The 24,125-nt window shown below is 44.2% G+C and overlaps 1 protein-coding gene across 3 annotated transcripts in view; it reads left to right on the top strand.

Annotated features, from left to right (window-relative positions):
* The window catches only part of IFNAR2 (interferon alpha and beta receptor subunit 2), a 495,451-nt gene extending 481,006 nt beyond the window's left edge, over nucleotides 1-14,445 (top strand). For 2 of the 3 annotated variants that reach the window (XM_069636321.1, XM_069636320.1), the window contains one exon: nucleotides 182-14,445. In XM_069636321.1, the coding sequence (XP_069492422.1) occupies nucleotides 182-853 (672 nt within the window). In that variant the 3' untranslated portion in view covers nucleotides 854-14,445. The remainder of the gene's footprint in view (nucleotides 1-181) is intronic. The other variant, XM_069636323.1, reaches the window with a different exon arrangement.
* Nucleotides 14,446-24,125: the final 9,680 nt, after the last annotated feature.

Raw genomic sequence — 24,125 nt, 5'->3', positions numbered from 1 at the left:
GCAAGCAAACAATTGTTGCCTCTTCACCTTATGTTACCATGTATCTCACAATGGTACCTTGGGCTAAGACGATTCCAGCGCCTCGTGTTCTTATTTGTTGATTAAGATAAATGGTAGTCTCCAGAGTCTGTATGTATTTTGTGAAAATGTGATAATTTTCCATTCTTTTTTTTTCTTTTAGACCAATTTTCCCAAGTCTGAAAACAAAAATAACAATGAAAATCATTGGAAATTGTTGCCTGAGCAAGTTTGTTCTGTGGAAATCACCTGTAAAGAAAAAAAGAAAGTGTTGGACCACAGCAGTGAAGGCGAAGATGACAGTGATGGTGAAGTTATTTGTGAAGACTACACACGTCAAAATGCACCAGACCATTCAGGCAATACCCATTCACAGACATTTGCAGGCTCTTCATTTGTTGCCGTTGCTGCTAGCCGCGAGACTTCGGGTTCAGAAGCAGCAGAAACTGAAGAGCCTCCATCCATTGCTGATGGAAGTGGAACTAGCAAATCCCTTGCTTCTTTGGTAGATATGGACTGTACCTCTGCCCCATTGGACGACAGTGGAAGTTTCAATGTCAAGTTGGCCTCTGTGTTTATAGGGGCTTTGGAAGAAGCAAGGAAGGATGATTTGGTGACTCAGATCATGGCTGAGGAAGACCAAGACTCCTCAAGCTCACAGAATTCTAGTGCCCCCCTCCTTGCATTTGACGCCAATTTCTTGAAGGACCTGATGGGGGTAGAAATGCCAGAATTGCCTGATGTACTGGATGACTGTTTTTATAATGAAGCACTTTTCACAGATGAAAGTGATGACTCGGATGAGAACCAAGTTTCTGAATATATGAGGCGATGAGCTGAATAAAAACTGTCAACCAATTTCACAAACGCAACACCATTTTACAATTAAAAAAAAAAGTTAACTCCGTACTTTGGTATAAAGCTCATCCCTCGTGCCTCTTTCATTGTCACCTCTCTGCTCTCTTCATTCCACAAGAGCAATAGCTACATAATTCACCTGAACTATACTTGCAAACGGTGCCCAGCACACCTAGTAGGGTCTTTTCAGTTACCTACCCACATGTGTTGGGACCATCAGAGCACCAAACAGTTCTCCCACTGCACTGACGTTTCCAAAAAGCCAAACCTGAATACAGCCCAGCCACCTCCAAAATCTTTCTAGGCTCCATCCACACTCTACAGGACTGCTCTCCTTTTATAATACAAGCTCCTCAGATCATTGCATACAGCACCTATTTGTTTTGAAAGGCTACAAGGAAGAAGCACCAATATATGTGGTTTTTTCAATGTTGTGTCTTCCACCTAAATTCCAGCCGCACATCTGAGTGGTTGTGCGGCATTTAACCCCATAAAATAAAGAGTAGCCAGGAAGTCGACATTGGCTACATGCATACAGTCCTCACTCATATGGTGGAATATGAATACATATGTGAAGTAAGGATTTAGTTTACCCAAGACTACGTCACTGCAGCATAGGATTACCTGGGGAAGGCATGCAACACGTGTCTTTCGTCGAAACATTTTGATGTTACTGCATGGCAAGCGTATGCAGTAGGACCCAAACCTTTCAATGCCGTTATCACTTTTTTGCAAAAGAGCTGCAAAGGAATGTGAAAATGTAAGGGTAGATTTAAGGAAACCCTGACTGGTAAGTGAGGCACTAACAAATGTAATGCAGCAAGGTCCAGGCTTTTTGGATCGAAAATATCTTTGGCCGATGTAAGATACAGGAGATGCCGTCCCATTGTTTCAATGACAGAAATGCCGTCGGATTAATTTATTTCAAAGTCATTACTTCGATTTAGTTTGAAATACATAAATGTAGTTGTGGGCTTAGGGATAAGAAGGGGATGGGGAGGGGCTTGGAGTCTGGGTGGTAGGAAAGGGGATATGGGGAGAACGCCCCAAATAAACAAAATCGAAGTACAATTTCGAAGCAATCACTAAGAAGTAATTTTTTCCAGCAAAGCAACATGGAATCACAGGAGATATTAGAGAATGATCTTGTGAATATCCTATCCAATGACTTTAGAGTGTCCAAGTACAAAGTGAAGTAAGTGGTGAGAGCCAGAGAAATGTAACCAGTAGAAAAAAATAGTTATCAGTGCATAATCGTGTGTCCAGTTTTGGAAGCTACTCCTTCCAAAGGATCGATTTATGACAGTTTAGAATAGAGATACCAAGATGACAAAGGAGAGTTAGTCGAGTAACAATATTATATGGGTATTTATTTGTGGTGGGGTCTAAATGTAGTTGGCGTTGCATATGTTCTATATGTGGTTCTAGGAAAAGAACCTGCAACTTGCGACTTGTTGAGAGTGAGACTTGACTGTCACTTAAAGAGGGTTTTCCCAGGCAGCAGGTAAAGGCACACAACCACCATCCACACAGTTGGGAGCGAAATGTGTTAGTGAGCGCTGACACTGAGGGAATATTCGCGAAAGACAAGACTGCATCTGCCGTCTGGATCATTTTATGCTATATATTTCTTTCAATTCCTTTGTACACAGACCCTGATTTGAGGGCAGTAGAAGCGAGCCAAGAGAGTGTCACTTTGTATGTCTTGGAGATGATGGGAGTGTGATGGGAAAAACCTTGGCCATGTGGTTGGTTGTTGTGAGATATGTCTGAAAATGTGTGCCTGTCCCTCGAAATGCACAGACTCCAGCCATCCATCACTCTAGTCTTCCAGGACCTGTCCTTTTGTTTCAGGATCCCTGAGGGTAGTCGGGCACCTCTTTTCTCAGGCAGTTTATGTACAGATGGTTTCTGAACCTAAGGCTATTAATTGGTGCAGTGTCAAGGACTGGAGCAGCAGTGTGCAGGGACCAAGAAAACTAGGGGTTCTGAAAGCAAGTTTAAAGCATCCACAAGATTTCAGGACGGGGCGACCGATATATGCTTACTATGTCCTCTATCCTACGCTTAAACAAAGAGGTGATGGCTGGAAGGTTTAGAATGAATTTTAACCCCTGGCATTGCTTTGGGCACCCTCCAGACCATCGTTCTTCGCCTGCCAAGCCATTACAGAAGGGGAAAGACCATAAGCAAATCAGGCTTCCCCCCCCCCCCCCCCAAAATGGGCCCCAAAAGGGGCAGTCCAGCCCGAACTGCTAGGTCACATCCCTTCTGCACGAGACCACAAGCAACATCAGTGAGGAGTAGCTTGGGTCTCTAGGCCCAGCAGGCACGGGACCCACGTCTCTATCCTACGCTTACTCTAAGGGAAGAGTATCTAACCGTAAGGTGCAGTGGTACCCCGCCTATCTAATAGGGATAGTGAAAGAGGCTCACCCTCTACTTATAAACCCATAATCTGACAGATTGTTGAAATTGGTGGTAACTCTTTACCACTACCGCCAAATTCATAATGAGGCCCAATATGTGTAATCTTTCACAATGCTACTTACTTTTTTTTTTAAATAATCCAAGGAGCATGCTAATATGAAATGTGTTTTAAATAATCCAAGGAGCATGCTAATATGAAAACTCCGATGCTTGGCAGGGTCCATGTTTTTTTTACCAAACATTTATCACATAAAATGTGTGATGAGCTTTGTGCAGCAGTAAAGACTGGGCACCTGGATACCACTTGGTGCATCAGCACAGAGCACCAAAAGTTGTTTTTGTTTTGGCTGAAATGGCATAAATTGATAATGTTTAAATGCAGTGAGGGTACAGAGTCTTTGAAACTCCAAAAGGTACGGAAAATTTGCAGCCAAACATTCAAAGACAATGTCACAAACCGGCAAAAAGACGTTATGCCTCCACATTGGCCCAAGGGAAAGCCAACTAAAGTGGTCAAAAGTGTTTTACTGAAACACTGCTTCAATAGGCTCTGTATTTTGAGAGGCTCTAGTGGGCAAAGTTCCAGCATCCTTCGGGCCCTCTAAAACTTTGAAGAATTCGACCCTGAACAAGGTTGATAGTTTTTTTAGCTGGAAAAACATGGAGGGAGGTTGCCAAAACAGACCTTTTGGATACTTTGAGCACAAAATCTGCAAACAAGCCCTAACGGCAATTCCTAGATGAGGTATTCGACACTTCGGCTCCCCTTTAAATGAAGCGAGAAGTGTTTCACAGGACTGTCATAAACATCCTCACAGTGCTTCTGTCCATAACAAAGACCGCGAATATGAGTTTTTTTGAAGCGGGAACCATTCTATCTTTTTTCTGTTGCACTTGAACACAAATGTGATCTTTTTGTGGGAAGAACCGGAATCACCCATTCAGCCTTGTGCCTCAAAATGATATTGCAGGTAATAATGCAATATTGCCCTGAATGCATTGGTGCCCTGAAGCGTCTGTTGCATTGTACTCCATGAATAAATAAATCCCCTAAAAGGGATCAGAAGATTTTTTGCATACTACTAAAAGATCAACCAAATGGAAAGATTACTGAATCTATACACATCCTTTCTAATTCTATATCTGGAGATCAAATTCTTAGGGGCGAAATGTATACTCCAAAAAATGCATAGCAAACCCAATAAAGGGTTATTGTATTTTAGTGAATGATGCTATCATGCATCCAATTAGTACCCAATGCCACACTACACAGCCCAAATCAGGGATGGCCCAACAGTCCGTGGTCACGTGTTTGAGACTAATGGGACAATCTCATTGTTAAATCAACTTCTGGACCCAGCTGCCAAGTACCAGGATTAAGCACACCATGTGACTCTTAGCAGTCGAGCTACAAAGCTAAATAACATTTTCTTGCAGGCTGTTTGGTCATGCCCTTCCTCCACCCTGCTCAGCTACTCCTCTGTTTGGATAACTACTTCTTCCCAGCATCCCGCCTTGCTACGGGGCACGTTGAGGCAGGTTGAGCTCCTGTTTGCTGCTGAAAATTATTTTTAAAAAATGTGGTCTTTTATGGTAGGACTGCAGCACAATAAACGGCCAGGCAGAGAGGCTGTGATGTGAGATTATCAAGTCATTATTTGGCCTGAAGTGGGCATACTTCATGGGTGGTGCTTGCATCTGTACAACACTTGTGGCAGTATGCATGACCTGAATGAGGAGACTGTTCCCTTGTTCACCACATTCTGGGGTCATTTGTGGTTCCTATGCTGCGCTATCAAAAGTAGAATTGATCACCTCAAATAGAATGGTTGTGTTCCTAACAAATAGAATAGGTAGGGTATAGAGTAATCGCCTTGTAAATAAACACCCTGTGACTTTCATATTTGAAGGCACAGATGACTCCTCAGGCTCTTCAGTCCTTACTGAACCGTCTGAGGCTTCTTGTTGCCCCCCAATAATCACATATAGCCAAGGGGCTTTGGTATTACAGCTTTATTGTGCCAACCAAATATAATATGCCACATAGTTACTGCACTGTGAGGTAAACATATACATGCATGTGCATATATAGGGCTAGAAGGTTTATAGTGAAAGGGTCGAATACATTGTTTCGAAATGCAATTGTTTCGAAACAAAAGGACGGAAGAAAAAAAATCGAAACCCCGTTTTTTGGGCAAAAAACTGTATTTTTTCCTATACGAAAGCCAAAAAAAACAAATTTTCAAAAAAGGCATTCGAATTTTTTTTTTTTTTAAGATCCTTTTGTATTCGAACGAATGACTGGACACCGGGCTAGAATGCTGGTAATGAGGGGAAACGTTAAGGAGCCAAGAGGTGGCCTCTTAAGAGGAGCGCTGGGGCAGCAGTGTCTCTTGCGCTCAGCCCACGCTCAGAATCCCGGCTTCTCAAGCCGATGTCGCTTCATGCTCACGTAGTCTCACGAGAGGGTGGGCTGCCAACTCTCATGAGGCTCAGGTCTCTTCACTTTTTATATGGCATTAATTTGGTGGCCCTTTTTTAACACTGTTGCCCAGAATGTGATTAACCCTGAAGAGTCTTGGGTCTCCATTGTTCCAGGAAGCACTGTCTTGTTTATGCTCTAGGCTTCTCCTTAGTTGGTGTGTTGCCCAATAAGTATACAAAATCCTACCATATTATGTTGCCTCCTGCAAAGGGGATGCATTTTATACTATAAGCGGTACTGCATGTCTGTCCACTGCAATACTGCTATTTAGTATCAACAAATGTATCCCTAGTCTAGAAAGTTTAAGAGATCAAGGGTAACTGTACCACTACTTTTCGTGTGATCTTCCAGCCAAGTCATGCACGTGCAATGTCTGTGTTGATGGAATGTACGATGAATTCCACTCCATTAACACATGTGAGCTCTGAAACGCATGCAATTACTGAATGGTGCATTCCTTAATTACATAGTTATTTCAGGCACATGTGTAGGTTTGATTCTATATAACAAGATCCCAAATGGATTGATATCAGTTCTTGCCTGTTACTTCGATCATATGTTTGTCTGTGATACCTTTTCAGCGATATTCACTGCTTGTCACATGTTGCTTTATATGTACTGTATAAGGTGCCCATGTGCTCCCATCATATCATCACAGGCACATACATACCACCTACGTTCACTTCACAGGGAAACATGTTTTTTGTTTGCCTCGCAGTGACGTCAGAGCACTTTCCACATGCTCTTTCTGTAATGTGCACCAATGACACACTGACATTCGGATGCGAAGATGAGGAAACGTAACTGCTTGCACCTTCAGTACTCGGAGTGAAAAACAAATCAAAATTCAAATGATTCCATACCTCTGACTTTCACAACAGGTGCAGTGTCTGTGAACACTAATGACACAGACAGAGGGAGGAGAAAATCTCAAGTCCTGCGGCAGGCATAGATTCAGCTTTGACACTGGACACACCTGAGTGGTACAGAAAAAGTAGTACCTCCTATGACTTTTCTAGGAAAGTGCAGGCGATTGTGGCTTGACGGCTCATAATTTACCCTGTTACTGTGTTAAGTGCAGCTAATTTCACTGTGGTGTTTCCACCATGGCCGTTTCTGACAATTTAAAGAAATAAATGTGTTGTGTGTTTGGTTAGGTGGATTTGGGGGTGGTCGGTGGCAGGGTGAGGTGCTGGGGTTGGGGGGTGGGGCCCAGTTAATATTTAAAAATAAAAAGGAAAGTCCAAAAAACGGCTGCGATGAAAACACTGCAGAGAAAGTAGCTGTGATTCAAAACGTGTGCAACTAACCTATCTCCGAGCTGTGAGTGATGGACAACCAAGCTTCTCTTGTCTATCATGCCACCCAGAACACCTTGGTGGACTATTTCCCCTATAGTCAATTGTGTATAATATATATATTTCTGAGGCTTATGGAATCTGCTTAGATCACATGCTGTGCATAGGCCGACATCTAGTGGAAGCTGCGGAGTATTAGTTTGTTTTCTGAAACTCGAAAAAATGGGCGTCGACACAGGGCGTGCCAGTAATAATATCCCTAGTGTGACATACACTGTACCCATGATCCCTCACGTGTGTAGGGATCAGATTGTTTTTTTCCGCCATACTTGTCAGAAGCATCCCGTGGAGTTCCCTGGCTTTAGCCATAATTTTGCTAAATAATCTATATTTCCACATTTTCTTCATTACCCATGTCGAGTCATCGGAATCTGAAGCTCGATGCCGGACCGGAGAAGAAAACTACCGTCGAGCTACACAACGGACTTTGGGCCTCGGAAGACCTCTGCCCTCGGCCCTGTACAAGTAGGGAGAGTGGGGGGTGGTACATACTCTTCACTCACATATATTTTTATATATATATTCCTACACACTAGCCACCTGCCACAGGGTGCGTATGGAGGGTACCCCTTTCCAATTTTGCCACAAGTACAACCGCAAGTACCGTTGGGTTGACAGATACGCCACCTGTAACCTCTGCTTGCCGAGGGACTACCCCGAGGCGAATTGCAGACCATGTAGCCAGTTCAAGGCTAAGACTTTAAAGGACCGTTCGATCAAACGTTGGGCTCACCACGCCAGGCAACGGGAGGCCATGAAAGCAGAGGGATCCTTCGTTGATGGCAGTAACGCCGTACTATTGGACGGCGAGGGCAACGTGGCGTCGATAGACAGCCAAGCGCAAGTCCACGACCTCGGAAGGTTGTCCAGCAGGGCAGCTATGGGGAAAACACCCGGCAACACAAGCGCTACCCACACCACTTCCACTAAACACTCGAAGTCCAACCAAGACTCGACACGCACATCGAGTTCTCGGAAAGAGGCACACAGAACGGTCCACCGAATCGGTGTCCTCTGGGCGTTCTCGATCAAGATCGCCGCATGACACCAGCCAACCATCCACTGTTGCCAAGAGTGCCTCACTTACTAAAGTAATGGAGGTTCGATTGTCCGAAGACGAAGCCAACCTCCATCCCCAGGCCGCACTCCAGGAGTTGCCGTCAGCAGACCGCTCAACGCCTACGCCCGTGTTCGACATACTCAATCTACGGAAAGGGACACTACCCACGAATCTCGACACCAGACGTCAAAAAGCTCAAAAAAGGTGAAAACCCCAGGGAAGCACACTTCCACTCACGGGCAGGGGGGAAAACAGCAGAAGACTTCTCAGCCTTCTTCTACACCACAGATACCTAAAGACAGTTTCAAGTCCTCTGTTAAAAATTCTAAGATCCCTGCACAAGCCCATAGGTCCAGTCAAGATATTGCAGGGAAACGCACCCAAGAGAGGGTAATTCCCAGCTCAAAACAATGGTCCAGTGAGGACATGGACAGAGTTATGTCTAGAATGTCATCCCTAGCAGACTTCTATGCCAAGAATCCAGAGCACTTCCTCTCTTATACCCCGGACGGGGCTACTCCCTCCGGGTCTAGGGACCCGCAACCCCCTGGTAAGAAACCTCGAGTTGAGGCACCAACGCAAAGTCGGTCTTCTGACCCTTTCTACGTACAGCCAAACACTCAGTATAATGAGGATCCACTACAGGATGAGGATCCAGAATTGGCAATGTTGGATGACCAAACTGGGGTGGACTACTATGGGGATGACGAGGACCAAGAGGAGGATGAAGATAACCCAGAAGTCTACAGAGTAGACTCCCCAGTAGACCAGGAACCTCCGGTTACCGACTCCAGTCGACAACCAACCTCTCCTAAATGAGGTTTTATCCAGAGCGGCAGAACACTTCCGCATAGATACTCAGGGAGCTCAGGAGGAAAGGGACTTCGCCGAGGAACTAGGGGGAGAAAAGAGACCCATTGCCCAGGCCATCCCTATTCTCAAATCTATACAAAGGAGGATTGATCCTTCCCTTCTCAATCCCAACCTCACCAGGGCAGTAAACCCCAGGATTGAAAGGTTGTTTAGGGCAGCCCAGTCAGACCCGCTGTATATAAGGGGGCAACTGAAACCGCACTCCCCTAGTCACCAATACCCGAAAGAGGGTGGGAACGCCCCTATCATCGTCTGAGGCTCCCCCGACAAGGAGAGAAAAAAGATCTACGGGTTGGGAAGGAAGGTAGCCTCTACTTCCGCCTACCAGGCAAGGATTGCCAACTCCACTACTCTGCTGGCTAGTTACAACTGCCACCAGTGGGAACAAGTGGCTGCACTCATCGACCCCGCACCGGAACCTTTAAAGAGCCAGTTGGCACAGGTTGCGTCTGAGGTGAGGGCTGTGTCCGGTTGCATCCTTAAGGCAACCTTTGACGCCGCGGATAACGCCGGCAGGCTAATGGCAGAGAGCAGTGTTATTAAGAGGTATACTTGGTTAAGGCAGTCCGGGTTTAAACCCGAGACACAAGCATCCCTAATAGACAAGCTGGTGGAGCCTGATCTGCTGTTTGGCAAGGCGGTAGAGGATGCATTAAAAAATGCCAAAGATGAGTATGAGACTCTAAAATCCCTAGGGCAGTTGACCAACAAACCCCCTAATCAAAGAGAGAATGGCAATTTTCGTCGCCCACGTGGCCAAAATTCTCAGAGGCTCCAACTATTCTCAGGGGCAGGGCACACCATGGGGTAACAACCAGCAGTCTACCCAGAGTTACAACAGGGGGTAACAAAAGGGGTTGTGGTAAGGGTAGAGGCAGCCTCAGCAGAGGCAGCACGCCTCCCGCAAAGCAGTGACGCCGAGATCAGGGTCCCTTCCCATGCATCTCCAGTAGGGGGACGCATTACCAACTTCACCCAAGCTTGAGAAGGGATCACATCAGACAGATGGGTGCAGTCCACAGTGTCCGCAGGATACTGCATAGAACTGCTCGAGCGTCCCCGAAACCACCCTCCGCAACAAAAAGTACATTCCTTAGACCACCAGAAGATCCTCCTTGAGGAGATCATCAATCTTCTAGAAAAGGACGCGGTCGAACTCGTCCCGGGCAAACAGGTAAACAAGGGTATTTATTCAACTTACTTCCTTGTGCCAAAAAAAGATCTAACAATGCGCCCAGTCTTAGACTTACGCCCTGCAAACAAGTATGTCATGCCCCACAAATTTCACATGACTACTCTCCAAGAGGTAATCCTCCTCCTAAAAAAGGGGGATTACATGGCCACACTGGACATGAAAGATGCCTATTTTCATATTTTCAAGTTCCCAGCGCACAGAAGATTCTTGCGCTTCAAGTTGGACAGTCAGCACTACCAGTTCAAGGTGCTGCCCTTCGGTATAGCCTCGGCTCCAAGGGTATTCACAAAGGTTCTGATGGTGGTGGCGGCACACCTACGCATGTAGGCAATCCCAATATACCCTTACCTGGACGACTGGCTCATCACGGGGGAGACCACAGCAATTTGCAGTTCAAACATTCAAAGAACGATCGACCTCCTCTTCGAATTGGGTTTCTCCATAAACGAGAAAAAATCAAGCCTGGTGCCAAGCACCTCCAAACAGTTCCTAGGAGCTGTACTAAACACTCAAGAGGGGTTGGCCTTTCCATCAGAGGAAAGAATTCGGAACATACTACTGCAGATTCCTCAATATCAGTCGGTCGCCAGATAACAGTGCGCAAAGCAACGCGTTTGCTAGGCATGATGGCGTCATGTATTTACCTGGTCCCCCACGCGCGCCTGCGCATGCGTCCCATGCAAGAATGGTTGGCGAAACAGTGTTCTCAGGCAAGTGGTCAGTGGGACGATCTAGTGGTAGTTTCGCCAACACTGGTACAAAGTCTTCACTGGTGGACAAGAGAGAACCTGTCAAAGGTAAAAGCCTTTTACGATCCAGAGGTTCAGGCTGTAGTCACTACAGACGCATCCCTATCCGGGTGGGGAGCACACCTCCTTCACTACACAGCTCAGGGTCTCTGGTCTCACTCAGTGGCCAAGAATCATATCAATCTGCTAGAACTTCTGGCAGTATTCAGAGCACTTCGAGCATTCGAGCCCCACCTGTTAAACCTGTCAGTGCAGATCCTAACAAACAGCACAACTTGCCATGTTCTACCTAAACAAGCAGGGAGGGACTCGTTCGCCAAATCTGTCCAAGCTTGCCCAGAAAATTTGGATATGGGCACTCAGACAGAACATACATGTTCCAGGGGATCTCGATTCTCTAGCAGACCCCTTGAGCAGAGATCATCTCCCACAAGAACACGAGTGGTCTCTAAACAGAGACGTCGGAGAAAACATCTTCTCACGGTGGGGTTTCCCCACTACAGACCTATTCGCCACAAGCGAAAACAGACAATGTCCAGGATTTGCATCCAGGTTCCCACAGCCACACTCCAAGGGGAACGCCCTATGGATGGACTGGTCAGGGAGGTTTGCCTACGCTTTTCCACCAACCCCTCTTATGAGGAAGGTGGTCAACAAGATGCACAGGGAATCGACGACGCTCATCCTAGTTGCTCCCATGTGGGCGAGGCAACTGTGGTTCCCACACCTATGCAGACTAGCCGTGTGCGAACCCATCAGACTCCTGTGCTTGCACAACCTACTGTCCCAGCACCAAGGACAAACGGTACACCCCCAACCCAACTCAATGAACCTGGCTGCATGGCTCCTGAGATCATAGTTTGGACATCTCAATTTACCACAGAGATGTATGGATATCCTAGCGGAATCTAGGAAACCGAACACAAGTTACTGTTACTTTGATAAATGGAAAGGATTTGTTGTCTGGTGCCAGAATAAGCAATTCAACCCAGTTGATTGTACTCCTTCCAATATTGTCACCTACATGCTCCACCTGTTGGACGAAGGCCTTGTATTCAACTCGCTGAAGGTACATCTGGCAGCGATATCTGCCTAAACCACTTCCCACAGCAAGGTTTCGTGGTGGAAAGTACCAGTGTAGAAGGCCTTCATGGAAGGGGTAAAGAGACTCCACCCTCCAATTTCTAACCCACCACCGGGTTGGGACCTTAATGCGGTGCTTGCTAAGCTCATGGGCCCACCATTTGAACCCATGTATAAAGCCACTCTCAAACACCTGACCTATAAAACTGCCTTCTTAGTAGCCATTACATCCATAAGAAGGGTCAGTGAAATTCAGGCTCTGTCAGTGCAGGATCCTTTCTATACTGTTCATAAGGATAAACTGGTTCTACGTACACACCCTAGGTTCTCACCTAAGTTTATTTCAAAAGTCCACGTTAACCAGTCCATTGAACTCCCGGCTTTCTTCCAAGAGCTCTGCTGAGGTGAAACTACACACACTACATGTGAGAAGAGTGGTCATCTACTATGTAGACGAGACCAGACCGCTAAGAAAAACAGACGAACTGTTTGTCTTCGTAGCTACAGGCAAAGAGGGAGATCGCGTCTCTAAAGGTGCCATCTCTAAATGGATTGTAAATTGTATCCAACTGTGTTTCTCCCTTTCTGAAAGAACTTTGCCTTTTACGCCAAGAGCACACTCTACAAGAGGCATTGGGGCCACTCTGGTTTTCATTGCAAATGTACCCCTTGACACCATTTGCAAAGCAGCTACTTGGAGCTCTATTCACACTTTTACTCAGCATTACTGCATTGACACCCATTCCAAGGCAGATACACAAGTGGGACAAGCGGTTCTAAGACACTTATTTGCTCATGACCCTTCTCACATCCCACCTCCTTCTTCAGGTACTGCTCGCTAATCTATGCACAGCATGTGATCTAAGCAGATTCCACAAGCCTCAGAAGGGATACATTACTCACCGTAATCGTATTTCTGATGCTTGTATCTGCTTAGATTCACATGCGACCCACCCTTCCTCCCCTCTGAGAGAAGGCGCATGATTGCTTGTAGTCTTACCTTTCTGTCTATCTGCTTGGATTATCTGTACTCGCGCTACTCCTCATGCTACCTCATGTCAGAAAAAATACAATCTGAGGATCCTAGACGCGTGAGGGATCTTGGGTACAGTGGACGTCACACTAGGGATAGTATTACTGGCACGCCCTGTGTCGACGCCCATTTTCGAGTTTCGAAAAACAAACTGTAATACTCCGCAGCTTCCACTAGATGTCGGCCTATGCACAGCATGTGAATCTAAGCAGATACAAGCATCAGAAATACCATTACGGTGAGTAATGTATCCCATATATATATATATATATAATATGGTCATAGTATGTGTATATGACTTTTCTAACAATTTTGTTCTTCGTGATATCCACTAGGCTCTAGGGCATGAATGTTAGCAGACTGAGACATAGCGCCTAATTCACAGAAGTGTTTTATAATGTCAAAAACCCATTGGAAAATGTTGTGAATTAGGCCCATAATCTTCTTCAAAATGGATCCCATACCAACCTTGCAGACCCTTTGAACTGAAATGTGAGTGCGTAGTCTCTGCAAATCAACGATGTTTAGTTAACGAGTCAAATATTTAGTTGTATATGGACCCTTTGTTTACTTTTTCCAGTTGATTGCTGTTCAGTTCTTGTTTCTCTTTGATTTCTCAGTTATGTTATGCCTTTATGTCACAATGACTGGTTTCTATTCTGTTCGTGTGAAAGCTTTGGTCTCTCATTTCATTCACTTGGTCACATAAACATAGCTACCAGTGTTAAAATAAGCAAAGAGAATGCAAGCCACTTTTCTTCAGTATTAAAGTACAGTATTGGGAAGAGAGACCACATTCATTTCACAAAGTTGCATATTGGTCCATCAGCACATCGTTAGTGCTTTTAAGGTGTGGAACAGCTGTATACTATTCGGTTAAAAATTAATGATATTCCATTTTTATTTTAAATATCAAACTAGTTTTGCACTTGTGCGGTTGAAAAGAGAAAGATGAAAATGTATGAGATAATGTTTACAACACTCATTTGGTGTTTTAAAAAAATGACATCTGTCAATGCTTCCAGGAAAGTTAAAATATGTAAATTTCCTTTTTGATAGTGCACAACTTTGTCTATCTGAATGTGTGAATTATTTTGTTTTTCATTGTGTCAGCTCCAATTTCTGGGAGTGGGCTTTGTTCACTTCTCAAAAACCTCTATTAACAAATGTATACAAGTTCCTGTACAATAACTAATAATGTATTTTTATTACAATAAGGTTTCTTTATATATATTATATTTTGTGTACAATAAATGTTTTTGCTTTTATAATAATAAAAATGTGTTCTTTTGATATGTCTAAATCTGTCGTAGGGTAGACGTTTTTTTTCTTGTATTAATATCCGCTTCACTCCCTACAACTATTTCAGATGTATACAGCCTGACCATGTTCTTCTGTTTTGCAAGTACATTATGTTCACCAAGCAAATTCAATCTCCATTCTTCTGGATAGTATGTGAGTTAAATAAGTGTGGCAAATTCCCATTAAAAGAATTGTTGTCGTTCAAGCCTTGGCACTGTTACATGAACTGCCCCATCTCATTCTAGCTCTGTGCTTGATTTATGGCCCTTGAAGCCATTGTGCTTTTCATTGAAGCGTGGCCTACTTTTAGTGGTTTGATTTCTAAACTCTAGAGGGAAAACAAAGCAAGATGGGAACTAAACCAGGTTGACTTATCTTAATTCCCTGCGTGTTCATTTCATAAAACAGATTCACCAAAATGTAAATTTCCTTCAAAGTAGACCTTAATTCAGTTGTACCATTAAAAAAGCAATACAAGAGCATGAATGTGTGCTTTAAAGGATACCGGTAACTTCCCTGTAGACAAAATAACTCAGCAAATTAGAAATTAGTTTGCTTTTGAGGTTTTACATGTGACATGTTATTGGTTAAATTAAACTACAATGTAATGCAATCATGAAGATTCATAAAACCTCCCAAAGATGCAAAAAAACAATTCTAGTGATAGTTACAGGAGAGCATTACTGATTTCTTTATTTTACAACAGTGTCATTTGGTATTGCATTTAAATCATAGCCTGACAGGTATTTTAGGCTGAGGTTTGAGAGGGTGGGTTGTTCTTAAATGTATCAAGTAGTGATATTGTGCGGATCCTACATATTTAGAAAACTTGGAAAGTGGTAGAAAGTGGTGTTTGTTGTGTTGATGTTGGAACAACTTACTTGACTGCGACTACAGCTTTAACTCCCCTGGAGGCGGAGCTGCTGCAGGACACCACAGGAAGACTGCATAAAACCACTTCCTACCGTGAAAGTGGTAGCAAGTGAGGTTTGTTGGTGTTTGGTGGTGGTCACCGGTGGAGCAGACAATCCTAACAGAGGAGCTGCACAACGTCCATCGGGACGAGAGGAGCTGCACAATGACACTCCCCCCCCCCCCACCCCCCCCCTGTGTGAAGGTACTCTGGGTGGAGCGGGAAGGAGAAAACAACCATTGATAAAACTCTGAACTGTTTGGGAAACGGCAAGCATGGACCGTCCGACGGCGGCAAGAATGAGAAATCGGGTGAGAAAGTGGCTGACTTCTCTCCCGCAGCCTGCAATACTCCTATCACCCCTGTCCCTTTCTAAACTAACACAACCTGTGCACATAATGAAGATGGGGAGGAGGAGATTGCTACAGACCTAACGGGGGAGATCCCCGGCTCGAATGCGAAGCCGGAAAGCAAGAACTTGACACCAATAATCCCCAAGGTCGCCCCAGCAGGAGGATGATGTGATTCTTCCCGATCCCACGACGGATGGCCCCTTAAACAAAGTGGGTTCATTGCCAGCGAGAGGAGGAAATAACTTGACAATGACTGAGTGTGAGGAGCAAATTAATTCCCTAATGGGGGCGGAGCCCATCAAGACGGCAGACACAAGCAGCCCTGTCAAGCCTTTGGTGGGAAATCCCACACCCACAAATATTTACCGTTTAGCGGAAGGAAGGGTGCTGACTGACGCCGACAAGGAAATTATATCACCTCCACCCCAGAGAAGCTCTTCGGAAACTGAGGGGAGACTGGGGCCCAAAAAAATGAATGGAATCTGTGAAAGCCCTAAGAGCAAATGACCGCACCGTCCTGATGCCAGCCGAGGTAGCAGCTCCCACTGTAAAGAACGCCCAATTGAGTGGGCAGTTAAACTACAACCTGGAAGATCTCACTTCAAATCCAGAAAACACTGTTACCCCGCCATGGAAGGAGGATCGAGCGGTGGGAATTCCCGTCAAGGCAAACCAGATGGGACAAATCGTTCCTAGTATAAATGAAGACTTTTGCACAAATTTGAAGGATCCTTTACTCAACGGCTTGGACATAATTGACAAACAACTTGCCCGATTCCTTATATACGAATATGGCCTCGAAGGGGAGTGTAAGAAAGTCGATTTAACTGGTCCTATATTAGTGGAGGCTCGACCAGTATCGACTCGAACCCTAAGGAAAATACATTTCAACCCTAAGCAATTACAAAGGGAGGGAAATGAGAGCTCCAATTGGGAAGATTTAGATGATTGGGATGTAGATGAAGAGGATACATGGACGTAAAAAAGCCCTAATAAGTATGGACCAGAGCAAGAAAAAGAAAAATCATGGTATACCTCTGATGTATTATCTAACGATCGCTCCCATTTACCAGAAAAGCAAAATGGAAAACCCAGTCCAACTGCTAATGCTAGAGATACTGATTTCTACTCGAACTCTGCCTTAGCAGAAAAATTATCCCAAGACATTACAGCATTAACAGGAAAAATTGCCAGTGAGAAACAAGAGTCTGTCCTTCATAAATGAAAAAAAATACTGCACTAGATGATATAACATTACAGATGACGGCCAAAATGTTAGAAGTACCGTCAGGGCACCGGGGCGGCATGGGTGATATTCAATACTTCAAGGATAGTCAAGATTCCAGTGAGCAAGAAAAGGTGCCCGGCCTGAGAGCCAAAACCCCAAAGGAGCAAACATGGGATCAAGCCGTGACTCCCCCGGAGCCGGCAATCAACAGAAAAAAGGGAACTGATACTGATATAGCTCACATGCAGAACACTGTGATGGCGGCACTGGCTATTTCACTATCCCTGTTACTGAAACTATGCGAGGCATTGAATACCTCATTGCAAGATTTACAAACAGGAAATGAGAAGATGCAAAATCAGCTCCAGAATCTGGAGTGCTTCATGAAGAAAATGGACTTGAGATTAAATAATGAAGTTGAGCGGAGTAACACCTGGCAAAGCCGACCATCGGAGATAGCGCGTAGGGAAGCTAACGATAAGTCGCAAATAATGGAGGCGATCATTGAAGATTGTAAAAGGATGCAACAATGCCATAATAAAACGGAATAAGCCGTTATCCCTACAAACAGACCCGGCTGTAGGTCGGTGAAAAGTCAGACCATTGAGGACCTGCATAATTAAATGAACAAGGTTTGGGGAAATCATCAAGCACTAGAAATGAGCAACCCCACCATTAATAAAAGGACTGGAGGAACCATCCCAGATCCAGCAGCAAAGGGAAGCAATGGGTCCCGTCCCGAGAGTGGACAATAAGGTAGTACGCCCAAAGACCCCAGTGGTGTGATCGAAAATGAACTTCCCCATTTTTCAGGGATCTGCAGCTACAGATACACCTATTGCGGAAATTCAAAAGAGAGTGGGGAAGGAAAACAAACCGCTCTAAAGAAGTGGAAAAGAAAGAGAAAAACATGAACATTTCCACACAAAAAAAGAGCAATGGATCGCAAGCCTTCCTTAGGAACATAAGAACTCCTCCAAAATTGGAACTTAACCAATGCGCAAAGAAGCCACGAAGAGAAATTGTCATCAGAGACGATTCAATGTTGACTAACAAAGTAGAAACCCATAGAAATACTGGATGAGAGTGATGAAAAAGACTCTGATGAGGACCAATTGGAAGCCGATTTAAGTGACCTGTTGGAAGCCATTAAAAAATAATCGGGCCGTGGAGGAATGGAATGACCTAAATTCTGACGAATGGGAAGAAATCGAAGGTAATGTACATGAAGAGCTGGCAAAATCCCAAACAGAAGAGAAACAATCAGATCAAAAAAGAATATTAAAGGCAGACAGAAAACAGGAACCAAAGTTAAGTGATGAAAGAGTGAAGGAGAAAGATAAGATGACTGACTTCGTAACTATGGAAGAAAAAAAAGAAATATTTGAGATCGAAATTTAAAGAGCGTCCTAAATTAGATAAGGTTCCTACTAAAATAAATCGGGTGGAAAGTCTGATAAAGGAAAGGGAAGACAAAAGAAATAAGAAAAGCAATGCTCAAAGGGACTCTCTGAAGACGGATAAAGCTCTCCCCAAGAGTGAAGTGGAGGACCGCAAAGTACGCCTAGTGAGGACAAAACAAATGATTTTAAACAGAGACAAAGTGGTAAACTTACTAAGGGAAACCACTAAATTAAGAAATCTATCCTCAAATGACATCAGAATAGTTGAATTCGTAAATGAACAGAGGACGGATGCAGTAATATTAGACTTGGTATCATTTGAAATTAAAGACAGACTGTTGGCTACGAAAAAGGAATTGGATCTAATGGGATATGAGTTATCGGCCTATAATGAGAGTACTACTAAAAGTGGTAACAAGGACACACCCAGGTACTACGAACCTACAGAGTCCAGCGATCAGGGAATCAAACATCAAGGATCGCCGCAATGGAGAAAGAAAACAAGAAAGGAATAATCCACAAAATGAGACTGGAAGACAATCCAAACCAGTACAGAAGAATAAAGAAAGTCATTTGGAATCTATTGTTAAGGAGGATATAAAGAACCAGGACAAGCTGTCGGAAATTCCTAGCTTCACGGTTGACAACTTGAAAAAACAAAGATTTTGAAATCAAGAATCCCAGCTAGTGAACATCCGCACGACTGGGCTTGTATGGCGGGAGCCTTAGCTGTAAATAAATCAACATAGAATGAGAAAGTCGGCGATGGGAAGGGTCTTCTTTGTGCTTCATGGAACACCTGCGGTTTTCAACATCTGTACTCAGGAGAAGACAAATTCCTCGAAGACTATGAAATTATCTGTCTCCAGGGAACGTGGCTTAGGAAAACAAAACCTATGTGAGAACTATGAGGCGTACATAAATCCAGCCATGAGGGGGACAAAGGGGCGACCGCACGTTGGACTATTAATTCTAATTAAAATAGGGATTGGTCTTAAGGTAATGGCCCACCGTATCTCAAATTCCTATGTCCAAGTTCTGGAATTCCAGAAACAACTAAAAGAAAGTTCAATGAATTTCCTATTAATAAATACGTACTGCAGTGAAAATATCCCGAGAGTTACTTAACTGACATCATGCAAGAAGTAGATAAATCAATGCTCCAACAGAGAGACCAACTAATAATGATCTGTGGGGATCTGAATATAAAACTTGTATCTAAAGACGGAAAGGTGAAAACTATCCACCAGCTTAATGGTCAAGCCTTATGCTGGACAAACGAAATGGAAATCAGAGACATGAGAATGTTGAATGCCCAAACCCCGGGTGACACCTGGCACAGAGGTTCAAGTGGGGCGTGCCTAGACTGCTGCTTAATCTCTGAAAAGCTCCTACAGTGGATAAAGTCTTTGAGATCAAAAAGACAAGTAAGAGCGACCATGACCTGCTGAGGATTGCACTGTCGAAAGAGACCCAGAATATGTCAACTAAAGTTGAGGTAACCTGGGGCGTGAATAGACTACGAATACGCCAGAATGCAATACCTAAGCTGGTGAAGAACTACGATAACTTTGTCTATGTGAACCCAGAAGAAGTGGACTATCGGTGGCTGTTGAAGGAATTTGAAATAGAGAAGGGAGCATGGTTCCTTTTGATAAGATGCCAATTATCAAAAGGAACCATGCCTGTAATATGGAGGTGGTGTCAAAAAGAATAAAATATAGAAAAGGTTTAAAAAGACTGAGAATGTCTGAAGTGGCGGATAAAGAGAGACTGGTGTGGAAATTAAAACTGGAGCTACTCAAGTGAAGCAAGCCCAATTTGCCAGCAATCTCAACTAACAGCAGAAATCTCTGGGAGATTATCAACCAGGAGGACAACTTCCAAGCTGCGCTATGTATAACTGTCACAAGCTTAACTCCATACCATGGGACTCGGGCACCATGGCCCCCGCCACATTACTTTAACAAGGCCAGAAAGGCCTGCTGCGGTCCGTTGGGGATGCCTTGGACGCAATCCTGGCGCCGTTCGCATCAGACTCATTGGGTGAGCATAGATTCCAATAGACAATGGGTGAACATGGCTACCCCCGCATGGACCATTGGGGAACTGCAACACACAGTCTAGCATCAGGGCGGGGCTTGCCCCGAAGGCACCTGGGATACCTGCCGGGTATTTAAACCACGCCCGACCTGAGGCACGCGCTTCGCATTATTCTGCTTGCAGCGTGACGTTCACCGGGTCCTGCTCTGCACCTCGGCCTACATGGGCTAGAGACTTTTGGACATCTCATCCTTACCTGTTAAGCTTCAGCTCCTTCATCCAGCTGGAGCCTTCTGCAAGCTTCTCCATCGTTCTCCAACTACATCCCTAGGCACTCCGGAGGCGAGAATCAGAAGCTACTTACCCAGTTCTCCTGGAAGGCTGCTGCCTTTTTCCCGAACATCATCTACGGCGTCTAGTTCCGAAGTATCACCGCTTCCAGGAATCTTCCAACCTGCAAAGAAACAGCACAGGTCTGTTAACTAGCAAGGACGCTTTGAGCACCGCTTCCAGCGCATCCTTACCTTCTCGAACTCAGTTGTCAGCTTGGGCTCATCTCATCAGCCTCTGTAAGTTAAGAGCAGAAGGTTGTTAGACCATTCAACGATACCGACATTATCCTCAAAACTCAGAAGAGACTTACTTGAAAAGCGGGGTCACAGCTGGTCTGGACTCCAGGTGAAACGCCAGTGAAGCAACTTGGTGGATCAGCCAACAGCGACGCACCCCTGCCCAGTACGGCAGGACGGAGAGCACAACTTTCCTAAATTCAAGGTGAGAGAAGTCCCAAGGGAAAACCGCAGGGGAAACGCTGGGAAGAGGGTTACTCGTGGAAAGGAGAGGTCGCTTAATCCACCTCTTATCTTCCAGAACCGGCTCCTGCAGAACGAACCCCGGGGAAGGTGCCGCGCATTCCAGAGCATCTCAGACTAGTCCAGAGGCGCCCCCGTGGATGCAAGGTGAGCGTTACAATATCCCAAGTCTCAGAAGAAAAATGGTTGGACCACTTTACTGTACTTTATGAGAAAGAGCTGTTGGTACAAATGGCCTGGCAGGAGAAAACTACAAAACCATGGAATATTGAATTCGATCGAGAGGACATCTTAACAATGATCAGGAAACTGAGCCAATCGAGGGTGGCAGGACCTGACGGTATTTCCAATTATACCATTAAAGTAAATGAAGAACCCTGGGTGGATCTAATAATGTTATTATTCTCCCAAGTGCTGAAAACAAGAAACCTACAATTTTCTTGGAAAGCAGCAATGATTGTCCCGATCTTCAAAAAGGAGATCGAAGCAACCCTGTCAACTACCGACCAATTGCCCTTCTCGATTCAATAGGGAAGCTATTTGCAACACTGCTGCTTCGAGATCTCAAAAAATGGGCAAAATCGACTGGGATCCTAGACAAGAGACAAACTGCCTTTACAGCTAGAGTGGGGACATCGCTGAATCTATTCATTCTAAATTTACTAAAAGTAAGAACGCTTGATTCCAACACTAAGCTGTACCTGGGATTTATGGATCTGGAACAAGCATTCGACACAGTAAATCGAGAACAGCTATGGGCTATATTAAAAAAAGTGGAAGTGCCAGCCGGATCTATTGGAAGCTATCCAAAGCTTGTATACAAATGCAACTATACAAGTACGTCTAACCCGGGAAGGTTCTCTCAAGAAAAGATTAAAACTAATAGAGGCATAAAGCAAGGCTGTGCCCTTTCCTCTTTGTGCTCTATATGGCGGATTTAGGGGACTCCCAAAGTGAGATCTGCGCATCCCTTTCCCCCCCCCCAAGTAAAATGAAGGGTTAATACTTTGCATCATGTATGCAGATGATCTGGTCTTTATAGACCAGACAGAAATTGGTCTCCAAAGAAGACTGGACGCCTTCAAAAAATACTTAGATGAAAACGAGATGAGGGCTAACGAGAACCAATCCAAAGTTTTGATAATGGAATCTGCACAGAAGAAAGTATGAAAGGGGAATGTACCTTGCTGGTATATCAACGGGAAAAAAACTGGACCACGTGAACTCTATTATCTATTTGGGAGTCCTAATCAACAAGAATATCAACAAACAAGGTCAACTGAATCTACTTAAAGACAAATTGAAAAAATTGACAAACCAGAGGAAAGCCATTCACAATCGTTATGGCAAATTCTCAATGGCTCATATATGGACCTTCTATAAACAAAAGGTGGTGGCAGTTCTGGCGTATTGTTCTGAATCCCTTTTAAATCCATCTTGGAAGGTGTGGGAAACTTTTGAAGCCTACCTTTGGAAAAAGATTCCGAGGCTGCCTAATTCACTACCGACTTATATGATCAGATTTGAACTCTGGAATCATTAATATCTATAGTTATGTGGAGGACCATCTCATTGTTCGAGAAGTGCATAACTTTTACACCCGCAATCCCTTTTGAGATCTTAAGCAGTAATGCAATTCCAAAGGATAAATTCCTACAAGCTTGGGGATTACATTGCACTGAATATTTGAGATCAAACAGGATGGATATGGAAATATTAATAGCGAACCCAACCAAAGTAAAAGAGAGTCTCCAAAGGAGAGATTGGATTGAGACATTAACGATGCAAGACCAATATAACATTGGCTTCTTGCCACACTGGGAATGGAAGGCTTTGAACCAATTACCTTGGCCAAATTCCCATCCCTTTTTTACCGCGAACTACTGATGAGGTGCAGATTGAACATCATTTTACCGCTTCTGTGGTAATCTTGAAGAATTGGAGACATTAAAATACCTCATACTAAACTGCAAGAGTCTTGTCCCAAGCAGAACGTTTTATTTGGATGAATACAGAAGCCTCTTCGATCAGAAAACGGAGGCTGAATGCCAGGAAGGGCTAATGGCAGTTGAAAGAATGGAAGCGACCATGGTGGTGTTGAAATTAGTGGAATCCTTGGAATTGACTGAGAAGCCTGAGGGCTAATATGAACCATGATTGGTGGAATGGACGTTTGAAATTTTGATTTCATCTGTTGGAGGGAGCAATGTTGAATCAAATGTTTAAATGTAAATTAACCAATAAAACATAAAAATAAAATTAAAACTTGTATTCATGGTGAGAAAATGGACGCCCACTTAAACGTGCATTCAGTCTTGTGATCCTAGAGAAACACCATATACTCCAAGGTCTTGTATTCCATGAGGAAAAATAGGAAAAAGTGCTTCTTGTAGATGAAGTTGCTCTTGGCAATGTGTCCTTGTGACCTTTGTCGAGAAGTATATTGCATGCTCATGTGTACAATGGGGTGGGAACAAAAGCACGTGGCACTGGGAGATGGAAGGATACATTCCAGTACAGCCTTGTGATCATGGTTGAGCATTATATTGCAAGGTCTTGCTTTCCATAGGGAGCAAAGGAAGGAACCCAGCACTTGGAGATAAGGGGATTCAATGCAGTGTGGCCTTATTTGGTGAACTATTCTTCCAAGCTCTTGCATTCCCTCTATAGCAAAGAAAGCAATCGCCACAACAGACTATAATGTGCTTAAAGTGCTTTATTACAGTAGAGCTTATGATCTTGGGCAAAAGGTACATTCAGAACTCTTGTGTTGCAACCAAGTAGTGTAATGGAAATAATCTGCACAGGGATATACAAATATTATGCCAGAGTGGCTTTGTGTTCTTGGACAAGCAATATATTATCTCTAATGCTCTATAACGAAACATGACACATCATTGAAAATGAGCATTATTTTCTTTATGGTGGT

Source organism: Ambystoma mexicanum, chromosome 7p (genome assembly GCF_040938575.1).
Source record: "Ambystoma mexicanum isolate Mex_15411 chromosome 7p, UKY_AmexF1_1, whole genome shotgun sequence".
In the NCBI taxonomy this organism is placed as follows: domain Eukaryota; kingdom Metazoa; phylum Chordata; class Amphibia; order Caudata; family Ambystomatidae; genus Ambystoma; species Ambystoma mexicanum.
This window is presented reverse-complemented; position numbering and strand designations above follow the sequence as displayed.